The sequence below is a fragment of the Asterias amurensis genome, chromosome 12 (assembly GCF_032118995.1).
Source record: "Asterias amurensis chromosome 12, ASM3211899v1".
Lineage (NCBI taxonomy): Eukaryota > Metazoa > Echinodermata > Asteroidea > Forcipulatida > Asteriidae > Asterias > Asterias amurensis.
In genome coordinates this window covers 14,421,650-14,440,501 of record NC_092659.1, presented here as the reverse complement: position 1 = coordinate 14,440,501, position 18,852 = coordinate 14,421,650, and the positions used below count along the sequence as shown (strand labels likewise).

General features: G+C 40.6%; 1 protein-coding gene across 4 annotated transcripts in view; it reads left to right on the top strand.

Annotated features, from left to right (window-relative positions):
- Positions 1–18,852, top strand: part of LOC139944839 (F-box-like/WD repeat-containing protein TBL1XR1) — a 64,497-nt gene that overhangs the window by 37,082 nt on the left and 8,563 nt on the right. For all 4 annotated transcript variants that reach the window (XM_071941962.1, XM_071941963.1, XM_071941964.1 and 1 more), the window contains exons 10-12: positions 13,300–13,412; positions 14,141–14,306; positions 17,248–17,349. In XM_071941962.1, the coding sequence (XP_071798063.1) occupies positions 13,300–13,412; positions 14,141–14,306; positions 17,248–17,349 (381 nt within the window). The remainder of the gene's footprint in view (positions 1–13,299; positions 13,413–14,140; positions 14,307–17,247; positions 17,350–18,852) is intronic.

Below are 18,852 nucleotides of genomic sequence, written 5' to 3'. Positions count from 1 at the left end.
CATGCAATACGAGGCATTTACAAGATTGCCATTTAACAAGGCCTAATTCCCACGTTGAGATAGCGATTGATGTTTCCTTGTTACTTGATCTGGTTCTTTCCTCGCACCATAACCTCAGGAGGCTACATGTACATTCATCAATTCCCATTACGTTCTTTTTGTCCTTAACATCTGCATGTTCCAAAGTACACCAACCCCAAAGAGTTCATCACTCCCAGCCATTTTGATGAACTTAATTGTACTATACATGTACATGTAGACATCCCCCCCCCCTTCCCATCCCAACCTCTGATCTGGCTTGTGGCTATTGGCTGCCCATAGTCTGCCATTCTGGGAGTCACATTACTTTAATCCTAAGATGTGACGTGAGTGCCCATATAACCCCTTTTCACGCTGTATCTCTTATCCACTGGAATACAGCCCTGGGGCGACCCTAGAGGGTTTTTTATCCCATGGTTACCCCTCCACATTTTCAGATGTCCCTATTCCACGCGGTTCTGGTTGCACGGTTCAAGAATACCCTGGGGTTTTACCGCTTACCTCTGTTCCAGAGTAGGGGTAGCTATTCTCTGGGGTATCCTCACCGTGGGCAGACCGAGTTTAAAGCGATCATAGTGTGAAAAGGTCAGCCGTATTCCCTGGGGGCAACCCTGGGGGCAACCCCGGGGAACAGAGTAGTGTGAAAAGGGCTATAGAGTACCCCCTGAGCCTTGTACCCCTTTTCAATGCAGAGACATAAGTGCCCATAAAGAATACCCACCTGTGGACTCTTTAATTCCCCCTTACTCCTTTACCAAGAAGCAACTGCTCGGAAAAGTATAAATACACACCCTAGCCTTGTACCTCCTATTTGTTATATGGCTAGACGTCAGTGCCCAGAGTATGGGGAATGAGTACGCACCTTAGCCCAGTACCCTCGTTTTTCAATGCTGACATTCCCGAAATACCCTTTTGCGAAGCTGACGGTACCCGTGGTATGGTACCCATCATGGTCTCATTAGGCCCCCTTTACCCTTACGCCACCCTGGCCTCTCGGGTGCCAACCGTGGGCTCATGAATGTCCTTGCGTGGATGCTACATGCCTGTCACACCAAGGTATTCCAGTCATAGCTTAAAAGGATATGAGTCGGATAGCATGGCTTCCCATATGATGTGACTCACCCAATGCAGTAAGCCATGGTTTGCTAAAAAACAAGAACACATTAAAATGTGTCTTTATGTTAGCTACACTCTGGGTGTAGTGTCTTTCATCACTTTAATGAAATTCCACTGAAAAACTGGAACTCATAGTGATAAAGTCTGAATTTCACAACACATTCAATTAAAGGCACTGAACACAATATTGGTAATTGTCAAAGACTAGTATTCTCTCTTGGTGTATCCCAAGAATGCATAAAATAACAAGCCTGTGAAAATTTGGATTCAATGGGTATTTGCTAAAAGGTCTATTACATGTAATTCACGCCAAGGCAAGTGGTGCCCTGCTGGTGTCTTGCTAGGCAGTCAAAGCTTCAACAGTGTAACTGTTTTTGCTCTCAGCTTCATTTGCCCAAACCTTTGCATTGATGCCCCTCTACTAACTATCTGTTTGTATTTTAAGATTTTTTTTAAAGCAAGTGCCCCTCGCAAAATTAAAACAGCCTTTTCCTCTTCAAAGATGAATGCGTGTGAAACTTTTACCCTCATTCCTTTTCAAAGACTGTCTTTCCTCGATGACGTTTCCAGAGATCCTTGACTTTAAGTCACTTCCCCACCACAAGGCGTTTATCTTGCACCGTTTTATTTCCAGTCCCCATAAGGTTATCTGGTTTTCGCACATTGTCCTACTTTTATTCTCCCTGCATTTCAAGTCACGTATTTATTACGAATCATAAAGAAACGTATTTTTAAATTATCTAATCCTGTATTTGACATTGGTCTTTTTCACCCTGACACTTACGGACAACTCCTGGGGACTTCACCCCTGTGCTTTAAAAGGAACACCTGTCTAATGAAAACATTTCGTTGATGACAAACTTCAGCTTGCAGACTTAACCTTTAAAGGGAAGGTGCACTATAGGTAATTGTCAACACCCAGTGTTCTCACTTGGTGTATCTCGACATCTGCATAAAATAACAACCCTGTGAAAATTTGAGTTCAATTGGTCATCAGAGTTGGGAGAAAATGATGAAAGAAAAAACACCCTCGTTGGACGAATTTGTGTGCTTTCAGATAGAAATAAAAGACTTCTAGCTAGAAGTCTTTTGTTATTTTAGTGAGAAATCACCTCTATTTCAAAATCTATATTACTTCAGAGGGAGCTATTTCTCATAATGTTTTATACTATCAACAGCTCTCCAGTGCTTGTTACCAAGTCAGTTTTTAAGTTAAGATTTGTTTTGAGTAATTTACCAAGTTATTAAATCTCACCAAGTTATGCATTATATATGTACATGTACATTCATCTAGAAGTTTTCTGTCTATGGCTCACGAGTGATGAGTATTTGTCTTGGACAAATCTTTAGTAATTTGTGATAGCGAGTTGGGAACATACCCAGTGACTGAATCACCCCCCTCCTCCACCCAGTCGCCTTACCCTAGACTTGGGCTCCACCACCCCCATCGCCCTCCGTCCTGTCTCCCCCCAGTTGCCAGAGGATGTTTCCTGCCTGTAATTACATAGAGGAAGTATTTAAAGCCAATCAGTGCTGCAGTAGTTTTTTGGAGCTAATTGAGAGGTAGTTATCACCGTGATTATAGGAAGTTAGTGACAGAGCTCAAGCTGGAAATCCCGGCCGATTTTTTGAGGGACAGAAATTTAATTCCAGAAGCTCCACTCATAATGAAATTTTTTGTGCTCAGGAGCGATAGGTTTTTCCGGCCAGTTTCATTTTCTTTTCTAGCTGCTATTGCATACAATTCCATTTTCATTGGCAAGTATGATTTCTTTCTTTTCATTCAGGTTCACTTCACATTTTCACATTTCTTCAGTTGAATTTCTACTAACTACTAACACCAAGATTGAATGGTTGACCAGCCTCTAGCTGTTGGCTCGTGCGAAATTAAATGATGTTCGACCCCATGAATGTAATGATCTTATTTGACCAGTAACTGCTAAACTGCGGACATTGAATTACTCATTATGACTCTCTAATGCTGATCCAACACAATATTCATTTTCGATCAAAATTGAATCAGCCTGACGTCAAATTGAATGAATTTTTGTTGAAATTGGTCGGGAAAACATACATTAACATTAATTCCAAGAGTGCTGCAGGATTTAGTGGTTTATTTTTACGTGTTGTAATCGACATAATTCATAATCATATTAAAGGAGGATCAAACACTTAGTCTTCTGTGTTGGTATTGGTCTTTTACATAATAGTTGTTATGTGGCATGTCGTGGCCGCGAGGATAAGAACACCGGATTAAAGCTATGGTGTTTCTAATCCGCGGAGTGTGGGTTCAAGTCCCAGCCCAGTCTTGACACAATGGGTGCGTTCGTTTAGCTTCCCTGGGTCTACCCTGTGGTGCTCACTCGGGTGAGCCCCTGACAAGAGCTAAACAAATGACCACTCACCGCTCTCGTAGTGACGTCGTCTTCCTGGGGCCAGCCCCCCAGTGACCCACTCCACAAGCAGGGCACTGGGGGCTGACCCGGGTAAGCGCCTGGAATGCTGTCAAAAGCTATTCGAACGCACTGGGGCAGACCGGGGATGACCCAGGGAAGCTAAACGAACGCACCCTTTATAATTATTGATTGCGCTTTTCGGATTGGACGTTGTAAGCCTTTGGGTCTGTGTGTTGTATTACGCAGGTCAAAGAACCCAATACAGTAAGAGAAGGGGTCCGCCCCGGTGTTCCTGGTTTGATTGGCTGCATATTGCGCCACAGCACCTTGTAAACCATTACATTGTGCTATGCAAAGGAAAAAGGTATCATACTTCAAAACCTCCATTGAAGTTACTAGGCTTGCTCGCTTTCCAAGAAAGCAGTCAATGGCCTTATCAGAGCTCTCAGTCACAGCCACCATCTTAAGCTCCCTGTTTACAAAATGTGTACAGTCAAGCTTAACACTAATACCCTTTATGCTATGTATAACTAGAACTAACATGATTTAGCATTCCTTTGAAACTGTCCTAATTCACCAAGTGAGAAGACTAGTCTTTGACAATTACCAATAGTGTCCAGTGTCTTTGTGTAATGTGTAATGTGTTGCTCCGCGATAAAAAACAACCATTAATTGATTAATCTTCGTTATACAGTACCGGCTTGTTTTGTCGGCCATTTTGTGCTCTGTCATGTTTTCTTTAGTAACATCGGAAAACTCTTCTCTGGTTTAAATTCTAGCACCACCCTTATCCGATAAGTAAATCCAGATGAGCCACTTGAGTAATCCCTGTAGAAGCATCAATCTGATTTGAGTTACAAGCAGTTACAAGTGTTCGAGGAACCAAAGTAATGATGCCACAATAAAAGGAATTCCAGAAGTGATATTCTGCAAACTTTAGTCCGATTTCTGGTATTTCTTTTCACCCTCAGAAAATTAGTTAGACTGTTATTGAATTAACAAGCATGTCAAAGCATAATTGTGTGCAGTTATCTCTACATTAAAATAATGGCTTTTTATATAGTGCTAAAATTCGTCGTTACGCAAGGCCTAAACATGCATGAAATTTGGACTGTTGACAGAAATACAATACATATATACTGGTCATTTTACTTCTACTTCATGAGTTAGAATGTAAGCTCTAATAGCATTGAATAGTTGAGTACACATCTTGCTAAACAAGACAGTGGCGTGACCGTCACTGAGATTCAAACCCACACTGTGAATGACTCGGCTACCAGAACATAAATTTCACCTGAGTTGTCCCCAGTTCGAATCCTCTACAGACCAGGCCTTGCATGCGTGGATTTCAGTCCCTAAATGGCTATGTACATGTAGGTTTCCCGGGTAGGAGGGAGCTTTCCTCCAACCTCTGAGATTTCTTCCAAATCTTCTTTTTCACAATCCACTTGGGCACTTTTATGGGTTCCCTAGGTCATGACCAGAAAGTTAGAATAACACACTGCACCCTTAACCCAAACGCTCGAACAAACTTTATTCTTGGATCCCAACCTTCCCTCTAGCATATAATAAGTTATTTTCATCCCTACCCCCAAGTAAAATCTTCACCGATGTGACATTAAATCTTGTTCCTCGCCTAAAGATCTCTACCCCCAAACGGAACGAAAACGTAATCTTGATAGAACAATCTTCCCCTCTGGCTAATTGGAAACAATTTTTTTTCTTTATACGAAAGCAACCCAAATTGATTAGATCAAAGAAACTTTTAAAGAATGCTCCAATTTGAAATCGATACCCCAAAAACAAACCTTTTCCTGGGGCTGGCCGGCAGTCAATTCCGGCAGTCTTGACTCCTTCCCCGTCAGCACACCATCCTCTATCTTTAGTATGTCTACCCCCTTCAAGACATCTTGCCCCTCTCACATCACATCAGAGAGGATGGTCTCTCCCTCTCTCTCTCTCTCTCATGGCCATAAATAATAGACAGGAAACCCCCAGATGGAATTCCTCTCTGGTCTATCCCGATAATATTTACCAATCAATGGGGCCAACGCCCGAGATCTTACAGTCCCCGTAGGTCACGCCGCCGTGACCTAGCTTCACGCCCACACCAACCTCCGCTGATCCTTCCTTACCTAAACACTACCAGGCTAGGGATGTCGCTGAGGAGGCTATTTTGACCCAACCCTTCGGTAAGGAAGAGATTGATGACAGAGTTTGATACTAAGGTTGTAACTCTGATGGTTCAGATTAACGCATACATTTGGTCATTCTATTGGTCACGCCCATGGAAATAGAACCTGAACAGCATTTGCCTTTCATTTTTTTTTTTGGTGACCCTCCTGTGGGACAGTTAATTTGTTGGATTGACTCATCCACTGGCAGAGCTTCAACATTGGTCATTTATTTTGGACTATTAGACTTATATTTATATCTGAAACTGTGTGTACAAACAATCTGTGGATTTATAATAGATGTTAAATTTGCATCGGGGATAAAGAATATTAATTTTGGTTTTTACCCATACACCGATGTGTACTAGCACTGTGTACTCAATACTTTCCCGAGTCTTGTGAAAAAAATATAACAGGCATATTACTCGGGTGGGATTCGAACCCACGCCCTTTGCAATTCTAGAGCAGTGTCTTACCAACTAGAACAGAGATTGCCCGATAGCCAGGCAGACCACTTGCCCTGAGCTGCTGTATGGCACTAGTGGGTTTTTCATAGACAATATCAACCTCTACCCTCAGATGTAACCATTTATACCCCTGGATAAGGAGAAGCAATTATACTTAAATATTTTGCTGAAGGATACAAGTGCCGTGACAGGGATTCGAACCCACAAGACAAACTTCTTATGTCCCTCAATAGAGTTGCTTTGAGTATGGACAAACTACTTGGCCTCTTCAAGAGTGAAGTTTCATGCCTGGGTGTAACCCACACCTTGAGGGTAAGACTTGTCCACTCAAACTGTGCGCAAAACCTTGAAAATGAGTCCCTAAGGTCACGGCCAGGAAGTGGTTATATCTTTCCAATTTTATCGCCCCCCCTTTCCCACCTGTCGCCTGACAACCCCACCCCCCTACTCCGTTCACAAAAAGTGCTGTTGATGTAACTTGATGGCCCCTACCCTGGCTCTTTGCCGGTGATAGTCTTTATCTTTACACTGCAGTTGGCGTGGACTCAGGTAGTGGGAGTTTTGACAATTTTGTGCGGAAGGATACATAATGACGTTCAGCTGATTTTTGTGTACGTCTGTTATGTTGGGGGGGGGGGATGTTGTATGTAATGGATCTAGGCTCTTTTTTTTTCCTACACGTACTATGTTTAATTTCATCTAGGAAGTGTTCCACCCTGGTTGGTAGAGCTGCAATTCTGACGCAATTCTTATAGATGATTGGCACAATGTGTTTTTTGAGAATGTACCATCGGTGGAGAGTGAAAGATAGAAATAAAGCTGTGAACACTTATTTGAAATGGATTTTTTGTGAAGAAACATGTTGTGCACCTACAGAACCCTGAAAGCATAAAATCCTTATGAGTTTTTGTACGACTCAAAACAAAAGCTTCCAGAGATTTAGATTAAACTTTCACAGTTTAAAGATGTTATTGGTAGAAAGCTTCCCTGAAAACATATTACTTGCCGAGATGCTGTAGTTTTTGAGAAATGAGTAAACAATTTCAAAAGAGTAATTGTTGAACACTATTTTAGCATTACATGTCTAACCGATTTGTGTGACTTTCCTGAAAACATTGCTATGTGGTTTTTCACCTTTTTTTTCAAGAACTTGACAACTGAAACTTTTTACTTCATTTACAGTGGGTAGGGATTCATAGTCAACAATTTGATCAACAAAAGCTATCAAATCGCTTAAAAAATATAATAATGATAAAACCTGTGATTGTTCTGACCAGCAGGAGTGCATCAGTATTCCCTTTTGACTGATGCATTAAGACCACCTAGAGTACCTCTGACGCCATTGTACATGTAGGTGATGACACCTCGTAGTGACCTAAGGCCTTTGTTTCTGTGCGACCCTTGGCTTTCTTGGATTTGTCCCCATGAGTATGGCGTCAATTCGACAGTTGTTCAATACACTTCTAAGAAAATTGATCCATTTTAAGATCTCTCTGTATATTTTGTCCTGACCGCAGATTTTAGACAAATTAAGAAGTACCATGACATAGGTGTAGGGTAAAAACTCAAATACATGTAGTATTAAATCAAATGGAGCTCAAAATGGTTAATGGAGCGTATTGAAGCTGGGGCCGTAGCTACAATACAGGCCAAAATACTTGGGCCACCCATTCGCAACATGACTATAAACATTCTCTCCCCCATCCCCCCCCCCCCCCAATGTTGATGGCAGAGCAGACCGAGTGACGAGAGTCAACACTGAAAGGGGGCACGGGGGCTGTGATGCGGGGGCTCAACGAGATATGTATCGCTGGGGTCGTAGAATGTATGCTTTAGAAACAGCCATATTCTTACAGTGAGTGTTGTAAAAAATGTGTGCCGCTGAACGGTAAAGACCTTTGACCCAAGTGATTCGTTGGAGGTGTGAACCCTGTGTGATTATGTCCAGTTGCCACGCAGTCGTACACTCACCCTGTAAAAGTAATCCATTTGGACTGAGTCAAGTACACAGATCCATAATGTTTGGTCAGAAGTAAAGATATATACAGGGTCATCACTTGACACATGTTGCTGTCACATCCAAGGTGTTGATTGCGTTATCGGAGAGTGAAACAGATGCATGGCGACTCTGTCTGCGATTTAATCAGCAAGGTGTGAAGCTGTACCTTAAAGGTGTTTTGATACCTTTTGTAGATCTGGTTTTTGGCCATGACATGAATCCCTACTACTCACAGTGAATAAAGATATAGGTAAATATAATTTAAAGCCATTGGACCCTTTCGGTTCAGGAAAAAAAAAAAAAAGTTCACAGATTTACAAATGACTTACAGGGTTTACAGAAGGTAGTGGTGAAATACTTCTCTTGAAATATTATTCCATGAAATGCTTTTCTTTTCGAGAAAACAGCAAAACAATATAAATTCTCGTTAACGAGTATTACAGATTTATTTTAAACACATGTCATGACACGGAAACAAGGGTAGGTTTTTCCGTTGTTTTCTCCCGACTCCGATGACCGATTGAGCCTAAATTTTCACAGCTTTGTTATTTGATATAGAAGTTGTGGTACACAAAGTGTGGGCCTTGGACAACACTGTTTACCGAAAGGGTCCAATGGCTTTAATTGTAGAGATTTCAGCTTCATTAGTCAAGTTTCTGAGAGAAAAAAAGTGAAAATCAAACAGCAATGTTTTCAGAAGTCGCGTAAATCCAGTGCACTTGCTACAATAGTTTTCTTCTCACTGAGATACAGTAGTCTTGTGAAATCGTTTAACTAATTTCTCAAAAATTACAGCACCTCAGGAGTTGAAACCAACGGTTCTATTAGAACCTACCCAACTCATTTCGAGATAGTCATTGCATGGTGTTACCGCAAACCTTTCCATATCGTATTTCCACCATGTAAAGTTTCAAATCCTACTTACAAAAAGTAATCCTCCTCGGCATATAATGTTTTAAGGAAAGCTTTCTTCCATCAGTATTTTTAAACCGTTAAAGTTTAATGAAAATTAGTGGACGTTTCTGTAAATGTGTCAAACAAAATGTACCTGAATCCTTTAAGACTGAGAGCATCAAATGATTTTCAGATTGTGGGAAAGATTTGCCAAGAAGTGACCGGATATTCTGAATTATATCATCAGTCGACACGCCCCATGAGCTTGTATTAATTTACCGGCAGACTGGTACAGATTTGTCGAGCTAACTTGGCATGATGTCATTGCACCTGAAGCAAATTGTCGTGACCAGAATCCATCGACATCAGTCAGCAACCTGTTGATGACAATTTCGAGGAACTAGTGTGTTAATTAGGAGTGAAATTTGCAGAATTGAGATTGAATTGACAAATCTTGGAACATTATCAAGAAGTACTCTGCACTATGTTTGGAAGTGTGGCTGTGCTGTACTTTAACACAACATTCTTCATACCTTCCAATTTCTTTATTGGGATTTTTATCAAACAATAGCTAAAAATACTATAAATCATGTGCAAATACTGACAATAAAGTTTCATCAATGTCAAATTATTTAAGTAATCAGTGAATCATAAAGTTATTTATCAAGTACAGTCAACTTTTATAAATCAGTAATGGCTTGAATTTATCGAGAATCTGTTTCAGGAACAAAATTTGGAGTTCAAAGAACCACCCATGATACTATTTAATGTGATAAAAGCATTGCCTCCTTGTCACAGCTTTTTTTGGGGGAAGGGGGGGGGGGTTGGGGATACCCTATACCCCGTATAACCCAAGGTATTTTACTATGGTTAAAAGAGACAACAGCCTGGTACCTTCTCTTAGAATGGGATTTAGAACTACTGACATCATTATGGCATGCTAGGAACCAGGAAGGGATGCATGGGCCTGGGCTGAACTTCATGCCTCTGCTAACCGCCAAATTCTGCGCTTAAGATCACCGTCCTCCGCTTACGTGCAAACGCCAAATTACCACCGCACTGGCTGTGTAAGCGTAGTAGAATACCAAGTTACGTGGAGTACAGGTACATACTTGCACAAGCCAAAATTCCCCGCTAACTCGTGAAATAGGCTTGACGTGCATGTGAGCATGGAATTCTCTGTTTCCGCAAGCGCTGATTCCTTGCTTGTTGTTTATAAAGCAGAGTCATGAAATTGGGCACAGATGATGATTACTGACTCTAGATTCCTGACAACACCCCCTTACAGTCAAGCCATCGAAATCACATCTTCCTGAAACTCACTCACATCCAAAGGTCATGTTGTAAAATTACATGTCACCCCAATCAGAAGACTTAAAGTCCATTAGGCTGACAAAATTAGCCGCCAGTTCATTTACAGTTGGCACTCTGTTGATTAGGGGCACCTAGAACACTCCCATCAGCTGTGGTTTGCCCTTTAAAAGTGTCTGGGTACTTTTTGTACGACACAAAACACAAACGTCCACAGATTTACATTTAAAACTTACACTGTTTACAGATAGTGATGGTAGAAAGCTTCCCTTAAAATATTACTTGTCGAGGTGCTGAAGTTTTTGAAAAATAAGTAAAACAATTTCACAAAAATAATTCTGTTCTCAGTGAGACCAAAATTATTTTAGCAAGTACATGTACAACAGGTTTTATGCGACTCTCCTGAAAAAAAAATTTCCCCTCAAAAACTTGACAACTAATGAGGTTGAAACTGCTACAGGTAAATTATATTACATACATGTACACATACATCATCATTCACAGTTAGAAGGGATTAGTGTAATGGGGGATTGGTCATATCCACCTCTTTCAAAATCTTTCTGCTTTCTACCCCCCCTTCTTTTCTCCAGTCAGAATTGATTTCCTACATGAAAGATTACGCATAATGGTCTTTAAGACGAGAGGGTGAAACATCCTCCCGGGACGTTCGCATTTTTCTCTTATCGTGTTTGAGGGTTCCATGTTCCACTCTTTTCAACTTGGCCTTATTAGGATATCTTCCTTTTTGGAAAGGTTGAATGTTAAAAATAAACTGCTACAGGTTCAAAGTTTCATTTATTTCAAGTGTGATTCTATATTGGTAGAAGCGATCGTTCAAGAGGAGTGTATTACAAAATATGTCCATATCACAAAATCTACTCTCACATTTTGATAACTTTGGCCATTTTCAAGGCAACAACTAAGACCTTTTATAGAGGCGCTTTAAAGGAACACGTTGCCTTGCATCGGTCGAGTTGGTCTATAAAAAGCGTTTGTAACCGTTTTTTTATAAATTGCATATGGTTGGAAAGATGTTTTGAAAGTAGAATACAATGATCCACAAGTTGCCTCGAAATTGCGTGGTTTTCCTTTTACTGTGCGAACTAACACGGTAGCGGTCGGCCATTTCCATACATGTAAATGGCCGATCGTGTTAGTCAACGAGGTAAAAGAAAACCGTGCAATTTCGAGGCATGTTTGTGTGGATCATTGTATTCTACTTTTACAACATCTTTCTACACATACACATTTTTAAAAAAAAAACGGTTACAAATGCATTTCAAAGACCAACTCGACCGATCCAAGGCAACATGTTCCTTGAACGGAAGGTAATGGTAATAAAAACTGATATCTCAATAATGTGACCAAGTAAGTTTTATTGTAGATATCTACAGTTATATCCAGGCATGCAACTTTAGAGCTGATATTGTTTTAATGTTTTCTCAAAAAGTAAAGTATTTCCTGGAATAATATTTCAAGAGAAGTTTTCAACCATTACCTTCTGTAAACCTTGTAAGTTATTTGTAAATCTGTGAACTTTGGAAAAATTCTGTTCCGAAAGTGTCCAATGGCTTTAAGCAGAATATAAAGTTGTATTCTTTATCCCCGATGCAAGTTTAACGTCCCGAAAGTTAGCTTTAGGCCTAATAACTTTCTGCCAAGCAGACCTGCAGCCGATTTCACGAAACTTTACGCAACTGCGTAAGTCCACTTGCGCAAAGTTTATGGCGCAACTTACGCCATTAACGTTGCGCAAGTGGACTTACGCAGTTGCGTAAAGTTTCGTGAAATCTGCCCCTGATGTCCAGGATACCACAACTGTACGCAACTGGTTTTTTGAATGGAAACCTTATTTTGGTCAGCATAACTTTGGTGTGCCTAGCCTAGCTGCTTTCTCAAGCCGAGGTAGCTCTATGCAAATCTTTGCCCAGGTTTTAAAAGAAAGCTCGGACAAGAATAAGTACATGTAACTGAGGGAATTTGTCTAGTAAATGAATGCAAGTCTGTGATGTCTGGTGCAGTATGAAAACATTCTCTTCGTTTTAAAAAAATCCTTTACTTTTCTTTTAGTATAGGTTTGAGTCGAGTCTGGGCAATTAATTTTCTTCTTCCCCTCACATTGCCCATTCTATAAATAGTGTGTAAAATTATACTGTATCCAAGAACATGTACACGTGTTGGCTCTCTTGTCTGTGTTTATTTTTAAATCGACCCGGTGATGACTCAGTTCCTGGTCGACTTCTGCCACTTGGTGGCAGTATTGCAAAGTCTTAGATGGAATTGTTTGAAATGGTGCCTGGAGTGTTGGATGCTCGGGTAACAGCCTGTGTATGTGTACCAATTAACATAACTTTGTTGGTCCCATGTGTTATGTAACGCATGTAAAAGAACCCAGTGCACTTTATCGAAAAAAGACGAGAGGTTCGCCCCGGTGTTCCTGGCTGTGGCTGCTGAATGCGCCTTAGCACCTTGTAAACCCTTATAAAGTGCTCAATAATTGCGTCTCAGAATTCATCACTGCAATAACATATCTTTCTGAAAGATACTCAGCACATTGAGTACCTTGTTTGGTAGATACATGAACTGTATAAGACTTCATTATTATTATTATTAATAACTCTTGGCGTATACTGTAGACCCTCAGCATATGATGTCATTAACTCATGTACACACCTCACCATGTACTTCAAAGGCACTGGAAACATTTGGTAATTACTAAAAAAATATTTTTTTACGTGTCTTGCTCAGGGACACAAGTGTCACGACCGGGATTCGAACCCACACTCTGCTGAACAGAAGCATCTTGAGTTTGGTGCTTTTATCCACTCGGCCACGACACCCCAGGAGAGAAATATTGCACATGTAGTTAATGTCAGGGTTGTTTCTTTTGTTCTTTATTGCAGATATGGTCAATGAAGCAGGATTGTTGTGTACACGATCTACAAGCTCATAATAAAGAAATCTACACCATTAAATGGAGCCCCAATAACCCAAATACACCACTCATGCTAGCCAGGTAGGATTCTCTCATGGATTAAAGTTTGCTCAGAAACCTGAGTCAGTTTGAAAAAGAGTTGTTCATGGTCTTTGCTCATTTTTCTCAGTTAAGCCTGGTTCATACTTCTTGCGGTTACGAGTGCGATGCAAATTTGACAGCACAACCCTCCTTTCACAGCGATATTCGCAAGTGAGTTGGGCAGAGTTGAACTGCTGCCAATTATTCGTTGAGAATTTGTGACGTCAACATTCGCATTCGCAGGAAGTGTGAACCAGGCTTTACACCCATGTGTCACTGAAGAAACCTTTTTCCACTCATTTTTTGTACAATGTGTTGAGAAGGGTTACTTAAGGCTGTGTCACACTACAGTGATAACGATAATGATCACGACGCAAAGAGAGCACATTCTATTGGTTAAATGAGCGTGTGCGTATTCTGCATGGAGCAATTTAACCAATAGAATGCGTTCTCTTTGCGTCGTGATCGTTATCGTTATCGCTGCAGTGTGACTCGGCCTTGAAAGCTTCTGAAATTCAAATTGTGAGGCTTAACAACTGTTACATAACTTACATAACCGCATTACTTCACATTACTTCAAAGCAAAATGTTTCTCAAAATGGTTTTTGTTTTTTCGAAACCTGCTATAGGACTCGTAACCAAAAGTATTTATTGTCATTGTTATTACCAAGGTATACCTTCCTTTTAAAGATATATAAATCGTTTTTTCTTGTGGTCTTGTTTTCCAGTGCGTCGTTTGACTCAACAGTAAGGTTGTGGGACGTTGATAGAGGTATCTGCATACACACCCTCACAAAACACCAAGAGCCTGTTTATAGCGTAGCGTTCAGTCCTGATGGCAAGTACCTCGCCAGCGGCTCATTCGATAAATGTGTTCACATCTGGTCCACACAGGTAAAAATCTCTAGAATAATCATGTGTATGTAGCAGGCTCTGCTTACTGCATAACTGTGTTTGTATTGCTCACCATTATCTGCTTACAGGATTACCAACCAAATTTCCATTTGTTGCATATTGCTCGTTTCTGGTATTCAGCTGTTGTTTGCTTATAGACTGTGCAAGTCTCGCGCGCACCAGAGCGAGAAAACACGACAACTGAAGAACTTAATTTTTATATGAATCAAGTCTTTGCTTTAATGTTTTCTTAATGCCGAATCTGAACAACAAAAATACCCATTAGAGCTTGTTTAAATTAGTTTTAGCTTTTTAAACTAATACACAGTTATCGGTTAAAGTCTATGTATAGACAAAAGTAAAACTCTGGGACAAGGATGTTTGTTTGATCTTAAATGTTTCTAAACCCCCTTTGTAAATCTACGCCCGAATGTGAAACTACTGAAAGCTGGTTTATACGCGGACGCACAATGGTCGCAAGGGCGTTAGATAAACGCGCAACGCATTTTAAAGAGGAAGCCGACGCCTAAGTGACCAATAAAAAGGCTTTCCACCCCGTGCGGCCAAAACATGCGTCTGCGTAAGTTTCGTGATCGGAGATGGGCACAAATTCTTAATTTTTTACAAGTAACCTGACCTGAGGTCAAGTTTAAATATCGGTTTTTCTTCGTTATTATGTTGACTTCATTTTTACTTTTATATATGTTGTTAATTAGTATTACATTTTTAACAACATATGTCATTTTTATGGTCATAAACTATATTAAACTAAAGTAATGGACGAAACAAAATCTCCCCAACGTAAAACTCCATAAGGTTGGGACCACAATGGTCCCGGAAGTTCAAATCTGCGCGAGACTTGCACAGTCTATTCTGAAAATCACTTGGAAATTTGGTTGGTAATCTTGTTTTTATCAAGGGCAAAATGTCATGCTAAGCAAAAATTTTCTGCTTAGCAGCTCTATGAAATTGGGCCCTGGTCCCGCTGGTTAGTCACTGGAGAAGTTTAGGGCAAACCCTGCTGACAAACTCTCTCTAACCGATCAAAGATGGATCGAAACAGGACATTGCGTTTGACCAACTTCACAGGAATTTAATCAAGTTTTGTTAAATCACATTTTTTGGGGAGTGTCTTGATAGTTATCTTAGGAACCGAGGAGGGGATTGATTGATGGGGGCCAGGATTTGAATGATTCATGCGATCTGAGTCACTACCAATCAACGTTAACATGGAAAGAGTAAACTATCACCCAGGAGTTTGTGATGAGACAAGGATTTTCATGTAGTTTTAATAATAATAATAACCGGTTTTTAATAGTGCTTTTCACGCCTGAAGGGCATCCCAAAGTGCTTCACATTATTACCCCTGGTCACTGGGCCTTAAATCATTGCTTAAACCATCTCTGCTCCCTAGGGAGTATACAACCTTGTGCAAGAAATGCGCTACTTGGCTATTCAATCACCCATCTCGGCCCTCACAGGTACCCATTTACCCCTGGGTGGAGAGAAGCTTATGGTTGAGTGTCTTGCTCAAGACAATCGATCAGGATTTGAACCCACCCTCTGCTGAGCAAACACCAGAGCCTGAATTCAGCGCTCTTTAACGCTCAGCCAGACTCAAGTATTGGTGTTGCTGATCAGCAGAGTTTGGACTCGAATCCCAGTCCTGACACTTAAGCAAAGCACATAGCCATTATTGCTTTGTCCTTCAGATGAGCAAAAAGCTTTAGGTCCAGTGAATGCACATAAAAGAACTCAGTGCACTTATCGAAAGGAGAAGGGGCTCACCCCAATGTTCCTGGCTTGATTGGCTGCATATTGCGCCAGGGCACCTTGTAAACCATCATATGGTGCTGTGTGAAAGGAGTAGGTTTATATTCAATCCTATTACCACATATCTCGCAGGAAAAATACTGAATGTTGAAGCGTCAGTGAGTGACAGGAATATGAGCGCTTTATAAGAAGCCACTATTACTATTGCTATTATCATACAATCTGACCATGTAAGAAATGTTTTGGGTCGAGGTGTTGGCTGTGTGGAGACCTGGTTTTTCTCAACTTTTCGGAAAGTGTTCTCTAGTCGTCATCAATCCAGCGAACACCAATCTTTTTTTTTGTCATCTGAAGAAATTTGGTGACTCAGTCAGACTTTTTTTTTGTATACTTGGTGATTGATCTGCAGCCAGGGAGAGATTGACTCATAATCCTTACTTCATCTCATCTTAAGATTTTTCACTGCACGGGGCCTAAGACCCAAGGTGTACACCTGGCTGGTTGAGGCAGCTGGGAGGGTCAAGAAAAGAAGCCCCAGGTACCTCCGAAGACACCTGGTCCCAATTTCATAAAAAGCTGTTAAGCAGAAAATACTGCCTAACAAATTTCTTTGCTAAGCAAAAAAATGAATGGGGCTCAGGCCACAACAATGTGAACATAATGTAACTTTGGCTGGTAACCTGTTTCTGTTAAGCAATACTTTTCTGTGCTTAGCAGGTTTTTGTGCTTACAGGCTTTATGTAATAATTCTGCCGTGGGATGCAAGCTTAGACTGCTGCCAACAAGTGGTGTCAGAAGTCTCCTATTGGCTTGGTCCTATTGGGAGAAAACAATCTGAGAATTGAAAATTAATATATATTTGGTTTGCGGTACACACCATGTGTGTATCTACTTGCCAAGTAGAGTTTGTTCTTAGAGAACTGTCTTTCTTTATTCTACTACCGCTGAGTAGATTGTTGGTGGGTTCGGGAGACTTTTCAGTTTTGAAAAGAACTGTCCTGCTTATTAACTATTACCGGGCGGCTGGTATAGAAATAGGCTTGGACTACTACTTTAGCTTATACGCTGTATGATTGTAAACTAACTGTACTACCGCAGAGTCAGTTCCTAAATTGGTCTCAACGTTTCATTGAGAATTAATCGTTTTTCTTTCTTGTTGTCTTTACAGACGGGTACACTTGTACATAGTTATAGAGGGACAGGGGGAATCTTTGAAGTGTGTTGGAATTCAAGGGGAGATAAAGTTGGAGCGAGTGCATCAGATGGTTCAGTAAGTAACTCTCCTTGTTTTATTGATCCTTCGGTTATTTATACCAAGTTAGTTAACCTGTGCAGAAGATGGTCAGTTAAACTGCCCAATGGACTCGGATATTACGTTACCTACTGTAAGTGAAATTTCCCTTAGCTGTTTGCACTGGACAAGTTACCCATTTGTTTTGTTAGTTTACCCCGTTGCTCATTAGACTCAAATAATATACCTACTGTAGGTGAAATTTCCCTCAGCTGATTACACTGGAGAAGTTACCTATTTGTTTTGTTAGTTTACCCCCGTTGCTCATTGGACTTAGATAAGTTATCTAATGGAGGTGGACATTTCCCTCAGCTGATTACACTGGAGAAGTTACCTATTTGTTTTGTTAGTTTGCCCTCGAAAATGCAAACACGGCTTTAGCCACATGGTGTGTTCATGCCTGACGAAAGATGTTGACAAAATAGGGAGACCCCCAACGTTCACATAGGACCTGGTTTGACTCCTGCAAGGGGGCATTATGTTTCTAGGGGTGGATTTCACAAAGAGTTAAGACTAGTCTTATCTCGAGTTAAGACGAGTTACTCGTCCTAACTTAGGACTACCCTTCAGTTTTTAGTATCTCCTAGGATTAGTCCTAAGTTAGGACTAGTCCTAACTCTTTGTGAAATCATAGACCCCTATAAGGCTGCTTGGGTTTTCTCTGTAATAATTCTCTGGGGTTTCTCTCCAACATTTAAAGACAGTGGACACTATTGGTATTTGTCATAGACCTGTCTTTTCACTTGGTGTATCTCAACATGTGCATGAAATAACAAAACTGTGAAAATTTGAGCTCAATTGGTCGTCGGAGTTGCGAGATAATAATGAAAGAAAAAACACGAAGTTGTGTGCGTTTAGATGGTTAAATTTCAAGACCTTGAGTTCTAAACTTGAGGTCTCAAAATCAAATTCGTGGAAAATTACTTCTTTCTCGAAAACTATGTCACTTCAGAGAGAGCCGTTTCTCACAATGTTTTATACCATCAACCTGTCCCCATTACTCGTTACCAAGTGAGGTTTAATGCTGATAATTATTTTGAGTAATTACCAATAGTGTCCACTGCCTTTAAAAGTGAAACTTCCTTCCTTGTCGTCTCTCCATTTGGGTTCTTTGCTAGTACAGTGATTAAGTTTGCTTTCCTGGGAATCCTTGGCTTCACAACCATAATAAATAAGGGAATCAATGTGTGGTGAAGAGGTTTTCAACTATTGGTTTAATCCCAACGAGGCCTGGTTCGTGATAATTTTACCGAGACGAAGTCGAGGTAAATAATCAAGAACCAGGCCTCGGCGGGTTTTAACCACTAGTTGAAAACCGATTCAACACACTTTGATTCCCATTCATAAATACCTTTTCGGTCAAAAAACGTCAATACTTTGTGGTCACAATGTAAAATAAATGCAAAAATTGTAATTTTTCAATGATTTCTTTCAACACAACACCCCTCCAGCTATGAAATGGTAAGGCCCAGTCAAGGCCCT